Source organism: Mesocricetus auratus, unplaced genomic scaffold (assembly GCF_017639785.1).
Source record: "Mesocricetus auratus isolate SY011 unplaced genomic scaffold, BCM_Maur_2.0 Super-Scaffold_100006, whole genome shotgun sequence".
Lineage (NCBI taxonomy): Eukaryota > Metazoa > Chordata > Mammalia > Rodentia > Cricetidae > Mesocricetus > Mesocricetus auratus.
Window position 1 is genome coordinate 25,300,450 of NW_024429190.1, and position 21,147 is coordinate 25,321,596.

The 21,147-nt window shown below is 44.0% G+C and overlaps 1 protein-coding gene across 1 annotated transcript in view; it reads right to left on the bottom strand.

Annotated features, from left to right (window-relative positions):
• Fam184b (family with sequence similarity 184 member B) overlaps positions 1–21,147 on the bottom strand; it is a 102,368-nt gene that overhangs the window by 16,852 nt on the left and 64,369 nt on the right. Inside the window, exons 7-11 of the mRNA XM_040747055.1 lie at positions 15,322–15,425; positions 13,781–13,910; positions 5,228–5,378; positions 3,647–3,810; positions 2,202–2,356 (exon numbers count right to left, since the gene is read on the bottom strand). Of these exons, the coding sequence (XP_040602989.1) occupies positions 2,202–2,356; positions 3,647–3,810; positions 5,228–5,378; positions 13,781–13,910; positions 15,322–15,425 (704 nt within the window). The remainder of the gene's footprint in view (positions 1–2,201; positions 2,357–3,646; positions 3,811–5,227; positions 5,379–13,780; positions 13,911–15,321; positions 15,426–21,147) is intronic.

The window sequence follows — 21,147 nt, forward strand, 5'->3', positions numbered from 1 at the left end:
CCTGTATCGTAAGAACTTTGAATCTTTAAAGAAAGAAATTAAAGAAGCCCTCAGAAAATGGAAAGATCTCCCATGCTCTTGGATAGGTAGGATCAATGTAGTAAAAATGGCAATCCTGCCAAAAGCAATCTACAGATTCAATGCAATCCCCATTAAAATCCCAGCACAATTCTTCACAGACCTTGAAAGAACAATAATCAATTTTGTATGGAAAAACAAAAGACCCAGGATAGCCAAAACAACCCTGTTCAACAAGGCAACGTCCGGAGGCATCACCATCCCTGACCTCAAGCTCTATTATAGAGCTATAGTCCTGAAAACAGCTTGGTATTGGCACAAAAATAGACAGGTAGACCAATGGAATCGAATTGAAAATCCGGGTATTAACCCACACACGTATGAACATCTGATCTTTGACAAAGAAGCTAAAAATATACAATGGAATAAAGAAAGCATCTTCAACAAATGGTGCTGGCATAATTGGAGACTGGCATGTAGAAGAATGCGGATCGATCCATGTTTATCACCATGCACAAAACTTAAGTCCAAATGGATCAAAGACCTCAACATAAATCCAGCCACACTGAACCTCTTAGAAGAGAAAGTGGGTGGTACCCTTGAACGAATTGGTACAGGAGACAGCTTCCTGAACATAACACCAGTAGCACAGACAGTGAGATCAACAATTAATAAATGGGACCTACTGAAACTGAGAAGCTTCTGTAAGGCAAAGGACACAGTCAGCAAGACAAAAAGGCAGCCCACAGAATGGGAAAAAATATTCACTAATCCCACATCTGACAGAGGGTTGATCTCCAAAATTTACAAAGAACTCAAGAAGCAAGTCTCCAAAACAGCAAAGGACCCAATTAAAAAGTGGGCTGCAGAACTAAATAGAGAGTTTTCAATAGAGGAGTCTAAAATGGCTGAGAGGCACTTGAGAAAGTGCTCAACATCCTTAGCCATCCGGGAAATGCAAATCAAAACAACTCTGAGATACCATCTCACTCCTGTCAGAATGGCTAAAATCAAAAACACCAATGACAATTTATGCTGGAGAGGATGTGGTGAAAGGGGAACACTCCTCCATTGTTGGTGGGAGTGCCAACTGGTTCAGCCACTTTGGAAATCAGTATGGAGATTCCTCAGAAAAATGGGAATAAACCTACCACATGACCCAGCAACTCCACTCTTAGGCATATATCCAAAAGATGCCCATTCATACAACAAAGATGTCTGTTCCACTATGTTCATAGCAGCTTTATTTGTAATAGCCAGAACTTGGAAGCAACCTAGATGTCCCTCACCTGAAGAGTGGATAGAGAAAATGTGGTACATCTACACAATGGAGTACTATTCAGCAGAAAAAAATAATGGAATCATGAGATTCGCAGGCAAATGGATGACACTAGAAGAAACCATCCTGAGTGAGGTAACCCAGTCACAAAAAGAGAAACATGGCATGTACTCTCTCATATATGGATTTTAGACATAGATCTGGGGAGTGCCAGCCTACAATCCTATGGCCAGAGAGTCTGGGAAACAGAAACTTCATTTAGTGGCTGGTTAAGTACTGAGCTGAACTCAAGAAAGCCAGTAACAGAGAGGGAGGACTGATGATCAAAGGGATTAAGACTGGGATGGTTTAACCCCCAGAAACAGCTGACCAGACAAAGGTTAACTCTTGAATCCCAGGCATCAGCCTGGGAATCCAGCATGGGACTGATCAAGACCCCCTGAATTTGGGTGTCAATGAGGAGGCCTAGGGAACCTATTGAGCCTTGGGCAGCAGATCAGTACCCATCCCAAGTATACACACGGACTTTGGACTCCCATAGAACAATGTGAGGTGCACTCTCACCCTGAACTCTTGGGGAAGGGTCTAGGCCCTGCCCTATATGAAATGACAGACTATGGACACCCCCATGGAGGGCCTCACCCTCCCTGGGGGAATGAGGGGATAACGGGGGGGGAGATGGGGGAATGGTACGGGAGGAGGGGAGGGAATGGGAGCGGGACCTGGAACTGACTTGTGAAGCAACCTCGTTTCTTATCTAAATTTAAACTGGAAAAAAAGAAAGTTATTTGAATGCATGTTAAACATTAATGTTATTTTTAAAAGGTTATATCTGATTTTTTTTTTACCAAAATAAACCTGGAGAAAAAAAAAAAAAAGAACGGAATCGGGGCTGCAGGCTCACCGGTGCTGTTCACGCAGCTGCAGCGCCTCCTGCAGGTGCTGCTCCACCTCTGCACGCAGGCGTAGCACAGTGTCTTGGAGCTGAGCATTCTCCTCCAGGAGCCCTTTCTCTGCAGCACAGGGCACAGAACCAGGAGGCCCTGTAACACCCACATCCTGAAGGGAAGGCAGTAGGTAAAAATTTAATTTTATTTCAGTAGGTGCCAAGGCCAGTTCAGAGGTAGGGACATGACATGGAGGAGTGATGTGGGATGTCTTTCTGTATGCTGTGGATATGTTTTATTACCATTGGTTAGAAAACAGGCTGATCTGGTCAATAGCCAGGCAGAATAAAGTCAAGCGGGAAATCCAAGCAGCGATACAGGAAGAAAGAGGGCGGAGTCAGAGAGATGCCAGCAGCCACTGCCGAAGCAAGATGTGAGGTAACAAGCCACAAGCCTTGTGGTAAAATATAGACTAATAGAAATGGGTTAATTTAGTTGTAAGAGCTAGTTAATAATAAGCCTGAGCTAATAGGTCAAACAGTTTGCAATTAATATTAAGCCTCTGAGTGGTTATTTGGGAACTGGTGGGAGGGAGGGAGTGGTCAGTTACGGAGGTGCTACTGAAAAAGCCACATCAGGTTCCCAATGAAGGGCTTTTGTGGTTTCCATGCAGTCTCTTCTTGGTGTGTTGGCCAAATCTGGCCCTCTGAGAGTTTAATAAGAGATCAGATAACCATGCGTTTAACCTTGCCACTTCCCTGTAGTCACTGTCCTAAGGGTCAGGAGATCCTAGTGTGCAGATGTCTGGACATCAAAGTGGGGGGTGGGTACCACAATGAGGCAAAGGTTAGGGTGCCCATGTCAGGAGACCAAGAAAGAACAGGGCTGTAGAGGCAGTGTGTAGCCAGTGGGGGAGGAGGTTTTTCCATGATGCATTGCGGCATCTGGAGCTTATTTCACTGACAGCCACAAAGTCATGCTGTGAGTTACCCCAATACCTGAAGCTTGAGGCTCAAATTGTTTCGACGTGATGCCAACTAGAATAGGAATTAGGAATGTGCAGGGAAAGGGCTGATGGGCAAAGCCCGGGCAGGAGAGTTGCCTGGGGTCCGGAGAACAAGATCACTGAGGTCTAAACAGGGAGTTTGTCTGGGGAGTGTTCTGAGATATTTCTGTCACAGATTGGAAGAGTGACCGAGACTAGCCAGCAACCTGGAGGGCTACCAGGTACAAACAGCTATCTGAACTATAAGTAACCTGCAACACTTAAGGTCTGCTTTCTCCTTTTCAAAGACGAGCCTGCAGATCACCAAGTGTTTCTAGGGGTAAGGAATGGGAGCAGGGTATCCCCATTTCCAGCAGGGAAGAGATCTAGTTCCGAGTTCATCCATATGGGGCTGTTCTCTGTGAGCCTAATGCTATCTTAGAAGGAATGCCGTGTGGACAGGGGCAAGGCACTGACCTCTGTAATAAAGGTGTGGTCTGTGCCATTCCCAGAACACGGATTGATGGCCTGCCACTTCCCCAGGGGGCCCAGGACCCTTTGCTCATTCTGTAGCAGCTCCAGGGCCTTCTGATGCTCAGAGCAGGCCGCTCGCTGCTCTGTCAGCTCCTGCCTCAGGGACTCTGGAAGGAAGAACAGTGAGAGATCTTTCCTAACTTTATTCCAGGGTCACAGAAACAATAGTATGATATAGGGGACATTCGATGTACCCTGCACCCAACTTGTATGGAATGTATAATCCCGCCACCCTGCCATTCCCCTGACCCTACCCACACCAGCTCGATTTTATTATAAGCAAGAGAAAGGGTAAGCAACACTGAGCTACACAGCTTTAAGATGTAGAGCCAAATTCTATGTTTCAAGTGTTTCTTCTTTGTTTTGAATCACCTGTGTGGCTACTGATGACTGGTTATGGAGGAGTAACAGGTTAGGGTGTGTTGGCCTCAGTTTAGACCAGATCCTGAGGCAACATTGGGCCTGGGCACCAAGTCAGGAAATCAAAGGAAGAACAAAGAACCTCTTCAGGGGTCAAGGATCTCAAGTCAGGAATCTTGATATTTATGTCAGTTTTTTGTTGTTGTTGTTGTTGTTGTTTTTGTTTTTTGTTGTTGTTGTTGTTATTGTTTTTGAGACAGGGTTTCTCTGTGTATCTTTGTAGACCAGACTCATAGAGATCCTCAAACTCATAGAGATCTGCCTGCTTCTACCTCTTGAGTGCTGGGATTAAAGGTGTGCACCACCACCGCCTATCTTTATGTCAGTTTTTAAAGAGAAAACATTCACAAGTTCTAGCCATGAGCATAAGCTCTTGGCTGGCTCTTGGGGACAGAAGACTGTTACTTATATCCAGCAGATTCAGACTAAATCCAGAATCTGCTGGGAGAAGTTGACTCACAAAAGTCATTATAGCCCTGTGAGGTGAACACTTCTGTTGCCCTCATTGGACAGCTGATGGACTGCCCCAGGCCAAGCAGCTAGTAAGTGTAGGAATTCAGTTTGAAACCTAGTTTAATTCCAGAGAACTTAACTGCCTCTGCTAACTTCTGGAACACCGAGAGAGTGGGTTTTGATGTTGAAATGGAACCAGAGTTAAATTTCATGCTAGGGATAGCCTGAGGCAGATAGAAGAAAGTCAAGTGGAGCCTGGGAGCCTGAGCGCCCCCCCAGTTTGCATTTATCACTGGAATGGAAACCCACAGAATTGAGGCAATCCAATGAAACCTGTGCCACTGCTCATATCTGAGTTCTACTGAGTGGTAACCATAGTGTCTATGTTCACTGGGCTCATGTTGTATGCTAGACATGTTATATTCAACATCCCATTAAATCCACACAATGATCCGATGAGGTAGAGACAATCACAGCTACATTTTTATAGGCAAGGAAAACTCAGCCTGGAAGCCCCACCCCTACCCCAGGTCTTAGTTGGGAATAGAGCTGGGATTGTTGCTGCGGCCTCTGTGCCCTGCTTGTCACTGGTTTCCATTTGTAGAGCACACAGGTAGCTGGGCTCTCCCAGGTGGACAGTGGGATATGTACCAAGCAGCAGAAGTTGCTGGGCTTGTGTCTGCTCATGTTCCTCTCGCAACTCCTGTCTGGCCTCCTCTAGGACCTGGAGCTCGGGCAGGTGTGCCTGGTGTTGGATCTGGAGGCTGTGACTGGACTCCTCCTTCAATAGCTCCTCTGTGGCCTGTGGCAGAGCAGAAGGAATGAGACATGAAGTGGTTATTTAGGACTCTTTTTATATTTTATTTTTACATTTAAATTTAAATTAGAAACAAGGTTGTTTCACATGTCAATTCCAGGTCCCTCTCCGTTTCCCTCCCTTCCTCCCACGCCCTCCCACCAACCCCCCCAATATCCCCTCATTTCCCCAGGGAGGGTGAGGCCCTCCATGGGGGTGTCCATAGTCTGTCATTTCATCCAGGGCAGGGCCTAGACCCTCCCCCAAGAGTCCAGGGTGAGAGTGCATCTCTCATTGTTGGATGGGTGCCCAAAGTCCATTTGTATACCCGGGATAAATACTGATCTACTGCCCAAGGCCCCATAGATTGCCTAGGCCTCCTCACTGACACCCACATTCAGGGGATCTGGGTCAGTCCCATGCTGGATTCCCAGGCATCAGCCTGGGATTCAAGAGCTAACCCTTGTCAGGTCATCTGTTTCTGGGATTAAACCAGCCCAGTCTTAACCCCTTTGCTCAGCAGTCCTCCTCTCTGTCGCTGGATTCCTTGAGTTCAGCTCAGTGTTTAGCTGTGGGAGTCTGCCTCTGCTTCCATCAGCCACTGAATGAAGGTTCCGTTTCCCAGACTCTCTGGCCATGGGATTGTAGACTTATTTAGGACTCTTGTGGTGGGCTTATTAGACTGTGGAACACTGATGACCTGACTACATCACATACTTTGCAGTTTTTTAGCTAGCTGATAAAGTTATAGGCTTCATTATGGCATGTTTGTTCATTATAATTGACAGTTTTTTTTTTTTTTGAGTCAGGAACCCAGGTAGCTCAGACTGGCCTAGAACTCACTTTGTAGCTGAGGATGACCCTGAATCATTAATCTTCCTGCCTCCACCTTCTGAATGGATTATAGACACTCTAATTATGAAGTGCAGGGGATTGAACCCAGGGCTTCAGACATGTAAGGTGACTGATTATCAACTGGACGAACATCTCCAGCACCATGTATTTTGTTCTGTTTTTCCCTCTCCACTGCTTTCCTAAAACACACATGCTTCTGCTGGTCCCTTTTCTGCATTGAAGTAGCTCCCTTTTCTGATTTCACGGCACATGCATCCCATTACCCTGTCTTACGTCCACTTTCTCCTCCCTTTAGACGGCTTCTTCCCCTCTTCCTGCTTTCATGTCCTACATTGTACATCTGACAGAGAACAGAAGGGATGGACGGGGGCACTTTCATACTCTGTGTTATGATGACACATTTATATTTCATTTTATGGAAAGGAAGCTGCACACACATACTATTAACAGCTTTTCACACATACACTGTTAAAAGTTTGTTTGTTATGGCTGGGCATTGGTGGCGCATGCCTTTAATCCCAGCACTCGGGAGGCGGAGGCAGGCGGCTCTCTGTGAGTTTGAAGCCATCCTGGTCTACATAGTGAGTTCCAGGACAGCCTCCAAAACAATACAGAGAAACCCTGTCTTGAAAAAAACCAAAATAAAAAGAAACATTGTTTGTTATGAGTTGTTCCTCACCAGCTCAGATGCAGGTTGATACTAGTAAAAACTGAGTAGACCCAGCATTCCAGAAAGTACTCGAGCCCAAACACCTGCAGAATGAGGGACTAGTGCATGGAACAAATAAACAGCAGAAACACAGACACTACATGTGTCAGAAATGTGGCTCCTCCTCTGACTGGACAGGTAACACTGAGCTCTGGAATGATTGCCTGTCTCCTGCCTCCTCCTTCTCCCATGGGATTTGCTGGCTAGAGATGAGGCATACGATAGTCTTTAGGAAGTTAGCCTGCTGCCCTCCTGGAGTACTGGCTTTCTGAAGAAAGTGAGAATGAAAGACTCTAATTCAGTTCTCTCTGTGGTTACCGGCTTCTCCAAACTGGTTACAGGAACACCAGCATTCTGGCAACTCTACAAGAACAACGTCTGACCTCACTGCCATGTCACTGAGCTAACAAGGAATCACAATTGCTGCTGGGCTGGGTCCTGGGGTTCGGTTCCAGGATGAGAAACTCCAGAACAGCAGCCAAGTACTTTTTCTTCGGGACTTTCCCCTCCTCCGCTCCTAGCACACTCTGGAGCTTTTGCCTGACAAATTGAATTGCTATACATTTAGGTTTGGTTTCCTTGCTTTGGCCTCTGTTTTAGTTTGTTCTGCTCTGCTCTGTTTTTATTCATGATTTCACGCCTCTGATTTCAAAGTATCTTTCTGCCCTGTTCCATCTGGTTTATTTCAGAGCTCTGACTGTTAGAATGGGAGGCAGAGCCTCTATTTCTGGCAATAGTTCCTTGGGGGCATGTTCTGGCAAGATGCTCTGACTCTGTTTATTCATATGTGGTGAAAAGGTTTTTGATCTCCCAAAGTTTGGAAGGAAGTAAATGCCTTTTGTATCTCAAATTGCATTTGTGGGCTCATCTGTATATTTTATCTTCTGCCTTTGTCTTGCTTATACAAGACAATTCACTGTACAAGGACACTGGAAGCTGTAATCTTGGACAGCTCTTGATGGAATGTAACATCCTGTAACTGACAAAGATAAATGCTTAAAGGAAACCATTTTACAAATCCATGTAGGGATGCTGTCTGCTTAGGACTTAAAGCAAAGAAGAACCTTATAGTTTAACAATGTATGGTCAGGTGTTCTTAATTTGCTACATTATGTCCAAAATGTAATTTTGGATTAAGCTTTCTTTTTAAAAATTGGTAAATAGAAGTCTGCCAAGATGGCATGTTTTTAGTTCTTGTACACCAGAGGAAGAGGTAGGTGAATCTCTGGGTTTGAGGCCAGCATGCTCTACAAAGTCAGTTCCAGGACAGTCAGGGCTACACAGGGAAAGCCTGTCTCAAAAAATAAATAAATAAAATAAGTTATAAATAAGTGTGTTTCATAATATTAAGTGAGGAGACTAAGTAAAAAGAAATGAATGAGAATGAGAAAAAATTAAAAATGTAAACATCAGAATATATTTCTGATAATAAAAGTTAAAAAGGTAACTTTTTAAACATATTTTATATGCATTGGTGTTTTTGCCTCCGTATATGCCTGTGTGAGGGTGTCAGATCCTCTGGAACTGAAGTCACAGACAGTTGTGAGCTGTTACATGGGTGCTGGGCATTGAACCTGGGTCCTCTGGAAGAGCAGCCGGTACTCTTAACCACTAAGCCGTCTCTCCAGCACTGCCCCCAAGATAATTTTCTTGAAAAAGTCTTTTATATGGAAAAATAAGGATTTGTCCTAAGAAAAAAGACACATTATTTCCAAAATGGACAAAGAGAAATAAAGACAAAATGAGAATGTTTAAGCATATCATAGAAGGCTCCAATAAGTCATGTAAGGTTTGATACATGCATGATGATTGCAAGTTATTAAAATTCCTAAGGTCAATATTCAGGACATGGATGTAAAACTAAAATTTAATCCTTGATTTAAATAATGAGATTTTTTTTTTTGGTTTTTGGAGACAGGGTTTCTCTGTATTGTTTTGGAGGCTGTTGGTCCAGCCCGGCCTCGAACTCACAGAGATCCGCCTGCCTCTGCCTCCCGAGTGCTGGGATTAAAGGCGTGCGCCACCACCGCCCAGCCGTGTGCCACCACTGCCCGGTGAGATTTTCTTAAGACATAGGTCTGTTTTAAATAATATTCACAAAACTGGCTTAAAAAACAAAAACAAAGATTTTGAGGCTATGGAGATGGCTCTGTGGCTAAGCACTGGCTTCTCTGCCAGAGGACTCAAGTTCAGTTCCCAGCACCCGGCTTCCAGATCCAGGGTATCACATGCTCTCGTCTATCCTCCATGGCCATAGACACTCATGGTATTTTCACAGACCTCGTGTCACAGTGGACACAGTGGATGACTGGCGTTGTGCAATGTACAGCAAAGCCTAGCAAAGCCTGATTTTTCATGGCTCCTGTAATTTTAGGTGATTTTTGTACATTATGTACCTTATGTATGTGACTAAATATATGTCAATATATCCCTAGAGTGCAGTAGTGGCACTTATATCTTGATGGTAACTTTCTTAGTTAGGGTTTATTGCTGTGAAGAGACATCATGATCACAGCAACTCTTATAAAGGAAAACATTTAATTGGGGCTGGCTTACAGTTTCAGAGGTTTAGTCCATTATCATCATAGTGAGAAGCATAACAGCCTGCATCCAGACATGGTGCTGGAGAGGTAGCTGAGAATTCTACATCTGGACCTTAAGGCAGTAGGAAGCGAGTGCCACAGTGGGCATGGCTTGAGTATCTAAGACCTCAAAGCTTGCCTCCAGTGACCACTTTCTCCAATAAGGCCATACTTCCTAATAGTGCCACTCAATCCCCATGGGTATATTGGGGCCATTCTCTTTCAAACCACCACAGTAACCAACAGTTGTTTAACTGGATTTAAGGTCCACTTAGCAGGAGGAAAATCGTGACTGGTGCTTATCTCCAGGGCTTGTGAAGTCATGGACCTTAGAACAGAACCTACTACTGCTACTTTACTGTACCAGCATAATTCCTAACTACATTCTAAAATGTGTGCTCAAACCCACAGGTAAGTGAGCTCTCACTCCTCACCAAAGAAGCTTCTTTTAACAGCAGATGGAGACTGCTGTGGATATCAGTTTATGATGTGTTACATTTGTTTATGTTGGGGAAAATTTGTTTGATGATGCAAAGTTGTGTTGCATTCTTTTTTATGTTTAATTTATTTTTTAATTTAATTTAAATTAAAAACAAGTTTACTTCACATGTCAATCCTAGCTCCCTCTCCCTCCCCTCCTCTCCTGCCCCCCTCCAATCCTTCCCCAACCCCTTCCCCAGTCCCCACTCTACTCTCCAAGGAGGATAAGGTCCTTCTTGGGGGATCTCAAAAGTCTGTCATATGATCTGGGGCAGGGCCTAGGCCCTCCCCCATGTGTCTAGGCGGAGACAGCATCCCTCCACGTGGAATGGGCTCCCAAAGTCCATCTAGATGCCAGGGCTAAATGCTGATTTATTGCCTGAGGCACCAAAGTATGCTGAGCACTTGTAATTCATACTAAGCCTTTGAGTGGTTACTTGGGAGCAGCTACACATGTGAATCAAATGTTGCCCTCTGAGCTCAGCACCATGCAGTCCCCTACAGCTGTAGCTATATATCTGCCCATCAGGAGCTTCAGTGACAAGCGAAGAACATTTAGAAACTGAACTCTTGGCTGCGTCCTAGCCTAGGTACTTTACATGGATTATCTTTTGACCTTCAACACCAGCCCATAGTCTACTATTTCCTGAACTTGAAAAATGAGGGAACTGAGGAGCAAAGGAACTAAGTTACCTGCCTGAGCTCCCATACCTTGTAAGTGGTGAGTTTGCTTTTAATCAGGATTTGCTCCCCACTATTATATTTTATTTTGTAATGCTGGGGTTGAACCTTGGTCTTACCACCTGCAAGGCCCATTCTACCATTAAGCTATATTTCCCAGCCTGACTTCTCTAGTCTCATTCTGGAACCACTCCCATATTGACTGGAGCCATCGATTAAGATCTATTGAATCTATTTCAAAGTCTCCAAAACTCGTGCCTTTACTCTCAGATTGGGACCATATCCTCTCTTTATGGGATCTCAAATCCCCCTTGTCTAATCCCCAGATACTTTGAAGCCCGGGCAGGGGGGAGGGCAGGGATGGGGGACACAGGGTACTTCCTTTACTTCACTTCCTCTAAAAGACTGAGGTCTTTAGCCCCGAGGAAAAAAAGTCCAGGCAATCACACAGGCTGGAGTTGCAGCAGCTGACAGAAAGACCTAGGATCCTGTGAGCCCGGTTGTCCTTGTAGATTGCAGGCAAATTTGGGAGACAGAAGAATAACAGGAGGGAGTTGACTGATTTTTTTTGTGTTTTTCTTCTTTTCTCGGGTACCTAGCACACAGTCTGCACACATGGTGCCATTCTCCTTTTTAAGCTTATTTTTATAAAGGCAATCCACTCCTTACTATAAAGAACCACATAGTACTAAGCAAAAAGGAAATAAGCAGGCTCATTTTCTTTTTCCACACCTGGTCTTGTGCTGTCCACTGTTGGTGGCTTCTTCTGGTGTTTACTATCATAGAGAACAGCATCTCTGATCTGCTCTATTGGGATTACTTTTCAGGTTCTGGAGCATCTTGGCTTTATAGTAGAGGATTTTGCACCTCCTATTTTATATCTCACAACTACTCTCTTTCAGTTCTCATAGTCACCTCATTTTAAAAACAGAAGGTGGTGTACTCCTCGCCTTCTCTGCTGAACTTAATAAGCTGTCATGACAGAAGCACTCCCTTGTACCATGTGCGGGCTTTCATTTAAATTACTCACTGTTGTGTTGACAGCAGATCTGCTTAGTGCTCTTTAACTGAGCCCTGTCACAACTTCCAAAAGTGAAAAACACTTCCAACACAGTGTCCTCATCTCCATCAGCTCTCTTTTCGCTTGGATCCACATGGGACCTCAGCCACCTTGCCCTCTTCTAGGCTGTCCAGTGGTACAGGGACTCTTAAACTCTTCCCATTTGTTCTTTTATGGGGCTTTGGTCACTTGTACTATCTTCTGGGTCTGCTTCCTTTCTGTGAGACACCTCTTTAGGAGGCCTCCTAAGATAACGGGAAGGAATGTGATGCTTGGGACTGGTCAGAAGGTAGTGGGTACAAGGTGCTGGAGTTGCTTGAATTGCCTGATAGATTAAATACCTGGCCACCACACTGCAACTTACCCTACCCTCTGGAAGGTTTTCCCAGCTGAGTTTTTTCAGCTTGCTCTTCCCCTTTCTCTTAAGGCTATCTCTTGCTGAGCCTGAGTCCCTGGCATGCATCACACACAGCACCACATGAAAACAAGATAATCCTTTTCTTTCAGACACGGTCTCTCCGTGTAGTCCAAATGGCCTTAGTGTCATAGTGGTCTCCTCTTTCATCCACCGGAGTACTGGATTATAAACACCCTGATGCCTGATACAAGTTGTTCTTATGCTGTTAGGAATATACAAAAATGAGAAAAGGCGAACCAGGTATGCAATGGATTAGACTCTGGCTGGCAAGCTACTGAATCTCCCTGAGCCTTTTCTTCCTGTGGAAATGGGTCTAGAATAACAATGTTCTTGTTGTTGCCATAGTCCTTGGAAACCGTGGATAGAAGGCATTGTGCAGAACATCAGAGCCTAGCAGGGACTGGTAGGGCAGATGCCCAGCGAATTGCCTATCTCACAGGGTCACCGTACTTTGAGCTCCTGAGCCTTGGCTTTCTCAAGAATGCTCGGGGCTCGCTGGTGGGCAGCCTCAAGCTGGGCCTTGGAGTCCTGGCTGTGTTGCAGGCTCTCCTGGAGATCCTGCTGCAGCTCCTCCATCTCATGGACTGACAGCTGCTTAAGTGATTGAAGGTCTTCCCTGTAGTCACAGGCACTTTGCTGCAGAGCCTGCTACAGCTGGGAATCCTGCTGCCACAGACATCCTCCCTGCACTATGGTCCTAAAAGGCAACCTTTTCAGGGCCCCAGCATCCTTGCTGAACATCCGTCTTTGGAAGCGTTGAGTGGCTAGGGAGGGTGTAAGATTTCAATGAGTGCCCCAGAGGACTCCTCAGATAGAGCCCTGAGTGCTGGGAAAGAGGGAGCTGTGGGATGAGAAGGAACCTTCCCAGAGAACTTGAGGGGCTGAAGAAACCTTGCATAGGTCCTTAGATCTCACTCCTTACTGAGGCTTTTCTTCCTGAAACTCTTCTAATGTACTGTGTTTAGTATTCAGTAGCTCTACTATAAGACAGAAAATACAGTTGCTTCTCTATGGCTGTGGAGGACTGATTCCATGACCATATACAGCAGGGTAGTGTCTGTATAACACACACACACACACACACACACACACACACACACACACACACACACACACACCTTCCTATGTGTATAAAAGCTTTCCTACATTACTTATAATACCAAATGCTATATTAACAGTCATCAAGCTGCTTTGTTTAGAAAAATTATGACAAGAAGGTAAGCATACATTCAATACAGATGCACTTTCCACCAAATATATTCAACCTGGAGTTGTCTGAATCTATAGATATAGAAACCAAAGACACAGACTGTTGTCTTCTCGACCTTTGGTGAGTATGTGTATACCCACTATGTATAAAATACAAGAACTCTTACCTGACTTGGTCATTGATGGATCCTAGTGGCTCAAATTAGGTGCTGCACCAATATGCTTGATCATATATGGATGGGAAGTTTTTAATGAATAAGCAAAACCAAGAAGTCTACTTTGCCGTGGATCTATAACACCCTGTCCAGCTAGATGGAAACTAGCCCTGTGTGCTTGTCAAGGCTGTCTGTAGGAGGAGGCACAGGTACACTCTGGGATGGGTGAGGTATATCCTATCCAGAACTGTCCTACTACCTGGGTTTGTAGTTTGGCCTTTTGGCTTTGCCAGTCCTCTGGTCGATATTCAGTCTCTATTGCCTTCTCTTTTAGCACAGAGCCCAGTGGAGGTTGTAGGTCACTTCCGTCCTTGAGGGGTTCTTCAATCCTTTGAAGATATGAATAATATAATGATTAGAGATTGTAGGTGTTTCAACTGCTCCTATCTTGGAGGAGGGAGCTCTTGGAGTAGTTACTGGAATAAGAAACCTTTGTCTTTCAAAGAGCAACCTGACTTAAGTTCTACTGTACAAGGTTCTGCAGGAACTACCTGATCGTAGTGGGCACTTAACAAATAAGAGACTGTGAACTTGAGTTCTTCTAAGGGATCCGAGAAGCTCCAAAAATAGGTCTTTATAACCAAGTTTCATAATTTTTCCTACATATGGAAGAAAAGAAAGAAAAAAAACCCAAAACACTTTTCCAGCCTTCCACACTTTCAGAGAATGCTCATAATTTTTGCTGGCTATCCCACGTGTAAACTGGGGGATGATAATTAGGTTTCCCCCAACTGAAAAGCTGGTCAAAAGCTCAAATAGTTTTTCATCTTAAAGAAGAGGCTGACAAATGTCTTTCAGGGAGATACTTTTTCACTCTGAACTCTGGAACTTGCTGAGAAATTAAAATGCTTATATTGGGATGTTAAGTGTTTGTTTTGTTTAACAGTGTGAAGGGTTAGGGTTAGTGTTAGGCCAGGAGACCAGGCATTAATAGGTAAAAGCTCCTGGTGAAAGGGGCATGAGGAAGAGGGCTTCTACTTTGCAGAGAAAAGGAGGTCCAGACACACAGGTATAAGATATGTATGCATAGGGCTGGAGAGGATTCTCAGTGGTTAGGGACACTTGTTCTTTCAGAGGGCTTGGGTTCAGTTCTGAGGTCTGACATCCTATGCTGGCCTCTACAGGTCTGCATACATGCATGCAGGCAAATATCTTTACAAGATGTAAATGTATGAAAATATTCTAAACCCATCATCATGTCATGTTACCATGACAACAATATGCCTTAGTTAGGGATTACTTCTTCAGCCTGAAAAGGCATGGGTAAGAAACTTGAACTCTAGTATGGCAGAGCCGTAACACCTCATCCTCAGCTAGGGGCCAAAGGTATGTGAACCCAGCAAAGCATGGCCAAGTCAAGCTCAAAGGCAGCTCACCATGAGGTAAATGTCCTATCTTGAGGATGGCTGATAAAGCAGCGGCAGCTAATGCAGGTGGAATACTAGGAGCTTCTTCTGGTAACAGAGGTCCCCTTGCTTTCCTGACATTAAAAGAAAAGGCTTTTCTGACTTGGGCAGAATTATTAATCTTTATAAAGTCCTCCATGTTGGTGTGAAAGTTAAATACGGCAGTTTGTGGAAAGCCATAGCTGTGTAGAAGAACATGAAAGATATATCTGTCCCCTATGCATCAGGTTAAGTCAGCCATAAGCACTGGAGAACAGAAGGCATGAACAAGCTAATCCTTCCTATCTGAGTCTTCATGCCTGGCACACTCAAAAGGCTGCCAGTCTGCCTGTACCCTTTTTCTTCATCGCTGCTGGTTCCTTCTTCAGCTGTCAGCTTCTCCGGGTGCTCCTCTCTGGGCAGTGTCTGGGAAGGTTCCTTTGGCACTGAGCATGGATCCTAAGGCAAAAACAGTGACAAGATGAGCCTAATTGAAGTTCCTGGATTTAATCTGGCTTGTTAAAACCAGAAAGCAGGGGAGAAAGGGTCTTCAGAGACTCACTGGGCACCCCACTGGCAGATGTTGGATGGTAAGATTGGGATGGTGAAGTACCTAGAACACAGCCAGGTGTCTGATTAGTGTGGGCTCTGACCCTTGTGTCCTGATTTGCAGCCTGTAATATAATTCACACAGTTATAAAATAAACCCAAGAGAGTGTGTCTTGCCCAGTTCCCATCATCAGTGAATTCTGAAATGGGATATGCAGTGGAGCCTTCCCATGCTGGGTCTGATCTTTTTACTACCTTATGAGACAGTCCAAGTATGCCTCACGAATGGTCCTTGTTAGGCCTGACCTAGGGAGGCACAGGGAAGGTCATTGGGCAGTTCTAGAAGTCAAGTCAGTGGTCAGCAAAGGTAACTGCAGTCATGATTATTGCTATATTAATACTCCAGACTGTAGCATATGTAGGATTAGGAAACATGGAACTTGGCAAATGACTGGAAACCCTGGGAAATGGGAAGAGTGTGGAAATGATTCCCACCAGTGAGGCCTCAGAGTTTTTAATCAATTGAATTTGTTTGTGTTATCCTTCTCTCCTTTTCACAGAAATCTAAGATGCCAAAGACTTTTTCCTTTCTCTGTTTATCATGAAAACAATTGCCTTTAAAGAGCAGAGGATAAGATAGGCAGGAACAAATTTATTCCCAGGTTTCATCAAATGGTAGTAAGTTGCAAGTTGATTTTTTTTCACAAGGTAGTTTAATGGCCTTGAGTCAGGCCTTCCCTTTTTTAAACCTATTTCTCCTCCTCCTCCTTCCCCCCTTCTCCTTATTTTTTAATACAGACAAATGTGTTGACTTGCACCTGTATTTTCAAACTGTTCTTGAGATTGCAGGTACGAGGAGCCCAGGCTAGGAAGCGGTGTGTGAGCTGGAAGGTGGGCCCTTGGGCTCCCAAGCCCAACTTGACCTGGAATGAAACTGCCTTCTGCATTTTCATGTACTGTAATGTCTACTAAAGTCCATCATGTAAGGGTAATGATAACTCTCTCATGGAAAACACACTGTCAGTTCTCAGGGCTTAGCTAACTGGATCTCTCAGTAGTAGACTTCGAGATAACTGTATGTGCTGATTTTGTGTGTCAACTTGATACAAGCTAGAGTAATCAGAGAGGAAGGAGCCTCAGCTGAGGAAATACCTCCATGATATCCAGCTGTAAGACATTTTCTCAAATAGTGATCAATGTGGGAGGGTCCAGCCCATTGTGGGTGGAGTTTTCCTTGGGCTGGTGATCCTGGGTTCTATAAGAAAACAGGCTAAGCAAGCCAGGGAAAGCAATCCGTTAAGCAGCTCCCCTCCATGGCTTCTGTATCAGCTCCTGACTCCAGGATCCTGCCCTGCTGAGTTCCTGTTCTGACTTCCTTCAGTGATGAACAACAATGTGGAAGTGTGAGCCTAATAAACCCTTTCCTCACCAGCTTGCTATATGGTTATGGTGACTTGTCATAGCAATAGAAACCCTAACTAAGATATCAACCTCTCTTTCCTTGATGCAAGAGTTTGCATATTGCAAGTCAAAACCTATATGTGCCATTTGTTAGTACAGGCCAGTGGACTGTAATTCTTTCCTGGACTTTCTCTGACCCACCTTGTACCTGCTGCCCTTTACCAGCCTCCTTTTATGCCCCAGACCCAAGTCCTTGGACTTTGGTTTTTTTGTTGTTGTTGTTGTTTTTTGCCTTAGAGTATCATCTAGCCCCATTGCATTAAATGTCACATGGATAATGATGCCATGGAAAAACAAATAGTTTATCATTCCACTTATTAGGGAAACAAAAAATGGTCAAGTTAATAAAGTTAGACAGTAGAATAATGATTTTCAGGAACTGTGGTGGTGAGATAGAAGTAGAGAGCTCCATTCAAGCAGGATGACTGTCACCTAGAGCTCTGCTTGCTGTATATGATAGTACTTACAGTCAACAGTGATGTATAGTACATGACAAGTATTCTCACTACAGTAAACAGACAGATCAAACTGAGAGATGCAGGTTGTTTAGTTTCCTCATTGAACATGGAAGTGAACTAGAAAGTTCTTTCTGTTTATATTCATTGGTGTCCATCTTCCTGAACACCAGAGATAGGTATCTGCTGTTGTTTGGGTGCAGTTTGCCCCTAAGAGTTGCTATGTTGGGAGGCTGTCTATAGTTAGGGGCATAGCGACTCATGGGACTTTTAAAAAGTGCAACCTAGTGAGAAGTTCTAGGTCACTGAGATCCTACTCTCAGAGGGAATATTGGTCCCATGCAGTGAGGTTTGGAAAGAGCAAGTTGTTACACAACCCCAAAATTGCTTCTCTCTGGCTTTCTGCATCATGGTAAGCCCTGCACATGCCTATACCTCTGTCATAGACTCTTCCCAGGGCTGAGTCATGCTCCAAAACTGGGGCTAGATAAAACTCTTACAAGACCATAAAGATGCCTAAGGTATTTCATTGTAGTACCACAAAAAGACTAACACAGAATCTTCCTCAAAGAATGACAAGACCATGCCTCCAACACCAGAGATTAAAAAAAGATTCCAGGGTTCTTCTGAAACAAAGGTTTGTTTTAGGAGTTTCTGAATCTAACCTTTTAATTATTGGGACTAAAGAATTACACTTTCTGTTCCATTCATTCAACGGTCATGCCAGGTACAAGTTTGCATGAAAGGTGTCGAGCATCAGTCATTAAAGGCACATCAGGTGCTGGAAGAATAACTAAGAAGATACAATTGGTATTCCCACAAACATGTGATCCAGCCTGGGCAAGTGACACATAGCTTGATAATTCCAACAGACCATAAGAACCCCTCTCTCACCTGACTCTGTGTACCTGATCTTTCAGGTCAAACACATCATTCAAAGGTGCTGGGGGTGGGCTGGAGAGATGATTCAGTTGTTAAGAGCACAGGTTGCTCTTTCAGAGGACCATGTTTTGATTCTGAGCACCCACATGGTGGCTCACAACTATTTGTTGCTACAGTTCCAGGGAATCTGACACCTTCTTCTGGATTCTGCAGGCACCAGGCACACATGTTATACACTGACATACAAACACTTTCATACATAAACATAAAACAAATTTTAAAACAAGGTTCAAGTATAACACTTGAATATTATACAAATGAACTTTATTGTGGAGAGCAATAAGCAGGTGACTCAATGAGCATTTCTAAGCCTAGAAACATAGTTAGAATATTGCGCACATCTCTGAACTCCAGCCAGAGTACAAACGTTTCAGCTGTCCACTTCTTTGAACTCCAACAGGAATAGGCTGTCATTATTCTGTAGTTGTCATCCTAGCAAGTCCTCCAGCAGGAATGGCTACTCTGGCCTCTGGGACTGAGGGTATCATGTGTTACTTGTCCCTGAATCTCTCTCTTAGGCTCTCCATTGGGTTCTCAGGTTCAGCCCAGTGCTCTCTCCACTGCTACAGGGGTCTAAGTATAAATAGTGCACAGAGAAAAATAAACAACTCTGCCTCTCTGCCAAAATATCCACCAAAGAGCTTCTTCCCAAGCAAGGGTGGTTATTCAAAACCTGTCAATGATTTAACCTCATCTAGAGTGTTTTTCTTCTATTTTAAACAAAAACTCACTCCCAGGAAATCTCCTAGACAGGAACACTCAAAGTCATTTTAAAGTTCAGTTGACCATCTTTCAGAGGTAGCACTTTGTTCATCTTAAAATAGAGCACCTAATGTAATGGTGTTTTGCTGAAGTGACTGCTGGGGACTGTAATAGATACTATAAAGTCACCTTACATTTATAGAATGTTTAATGGTTTCAAGAAATGCTATCACATGGTTTCTGCTGTCCATTACCACAAATCTCTGTGGTATGGAGGTTAGGGGGTAACGCTACTATTTCACTAAAAGAAGTAACATAGAGCTTCAATTTTCTCTGCATAAAATAAAGAGAATACTAGCATGTGCCTGGGGGTTATTGTAGGACCTGTAGACACCATGTCAGGGCTTCGTCTGTATTCACCATCGAGATATGTGTGGGAACTGCTCTTGAGGAGGTATTCACACTTGTGTGAGGTCTTGAGCCAGCCTGGATAGAGCTGGCAGAACCTTCATCTCAATCTCAAATGAGAACTGCTACCCCACCTTATGTTGTTTTCTCAGGTTCTGGAGATTCACCACCGATGCCAGGAATCTCTCTAACAGGTCAAATCATCCCGCCTTGTTTGCAAAGAGATGGAACTAGACACCTCGACTAACGCCAGATGGACAGTGTCAGCCCTCACAGCCTGAGGATACTTGAGACATCACAGTTGTTTTCCTCTTGGATAACTCATAGCTTCATGTAATCTCTCAGGTATGTGATCAGCAAGCCACATGGGGCTTCCAGTGAGCAAAAGAATCTTCGTAGGCCTATGGTACCCCTTTCTCACTTCCCGCAGCCCTTGGGAATCTCATCTTGTGCTTTTTCCTAGAATAACTCTTTCTGGTGAGATCATGCCATGTCAGCACATGACAACAGATGTTGTTCTTTTCTAAACCCTCCTAGAGAGTTTCCTCTCTCCTAAGGGCTGTACACAAGCCTTTCTGATATTGTTGTAGCACTCATCATACCATGGTATACTTTAAGTAAATATGTGTTTTCTGACATCTGAATTTGAGCCCTCCAAGGAGAAAACTGGGTCTCATTTACCTAGCATCCAGCCTCAAGTGCTGTACAGTGAAAATACTCACACATTATTGGGGATGGAATGACTTCACTAATAGCTATAACAGCTGCTCTCTTTTCCTTCTGTAGAGAATCCAGGCAGGGACTGCTATAAAAAAATCTCTTCCTCATTTTGTTCCTAGTTTGGTATCTATGTACCAAGAGTCTTCCAGAATAAAGTTTATTTTCAAAATTACCAAGATTAGACTGGCTTTGTGAAAACCAATGGATGACACTGTAGACCTAAGAGAATCACAATACTGGACATGAGGAACAAGGACAAAGATTTAGTTGGACTTGTGCTAACTCTGGTGAGGACATATCCCAAGGCCACACCCAGGTCTGAATGAGGACAAAGATTTAATTAGACCCTAGCTAACTTTGGTGAGGGACACACCTCAGAGCCACACCCAATCTTCTCTGCATGCTTAGGGAGTGGAAATTTTACTCTTAGTTAGCATTGTTATTTTTATCACTCTTGACTCACTAAGATACTGTGGCAGGTCAAGAAACGCCTAAGTTTGAAATCCTGACTCTTAAATTTTATGGACCCCAGTCTAGCAAGAACATCACTGGGAAGACTGGCATCTAAGCTTTGGTGTCCATGTGCCACCATCAGAACAGCCCCTTTAAGGTTCTTCTGCATGTCTTGTTCCCTGTAGCATTCATGTTGCTGTAGTCTTGGTTATAGGACAGCATGCTAATGTGATGTTATGCACATGAAATTTAGACCTTGGCAAAGTTTCTCACTGGGCTGTCATGCAAATATTTGAACTAAAATTCTAAAACTCTGATTGTCAATGTTCAGAAGGTTTTGGAAATCATCATATTGACAAGGTGTGTTGATATAACCACTTACATATGCTGGTAGTGGTAATAGGCACTGGCCCAACATCATTGAGAAAGTGCATGGTGGTATCTATCAAAGATAAACATTATCTTGAGAATGAGTAAGTTCTATAGCATGA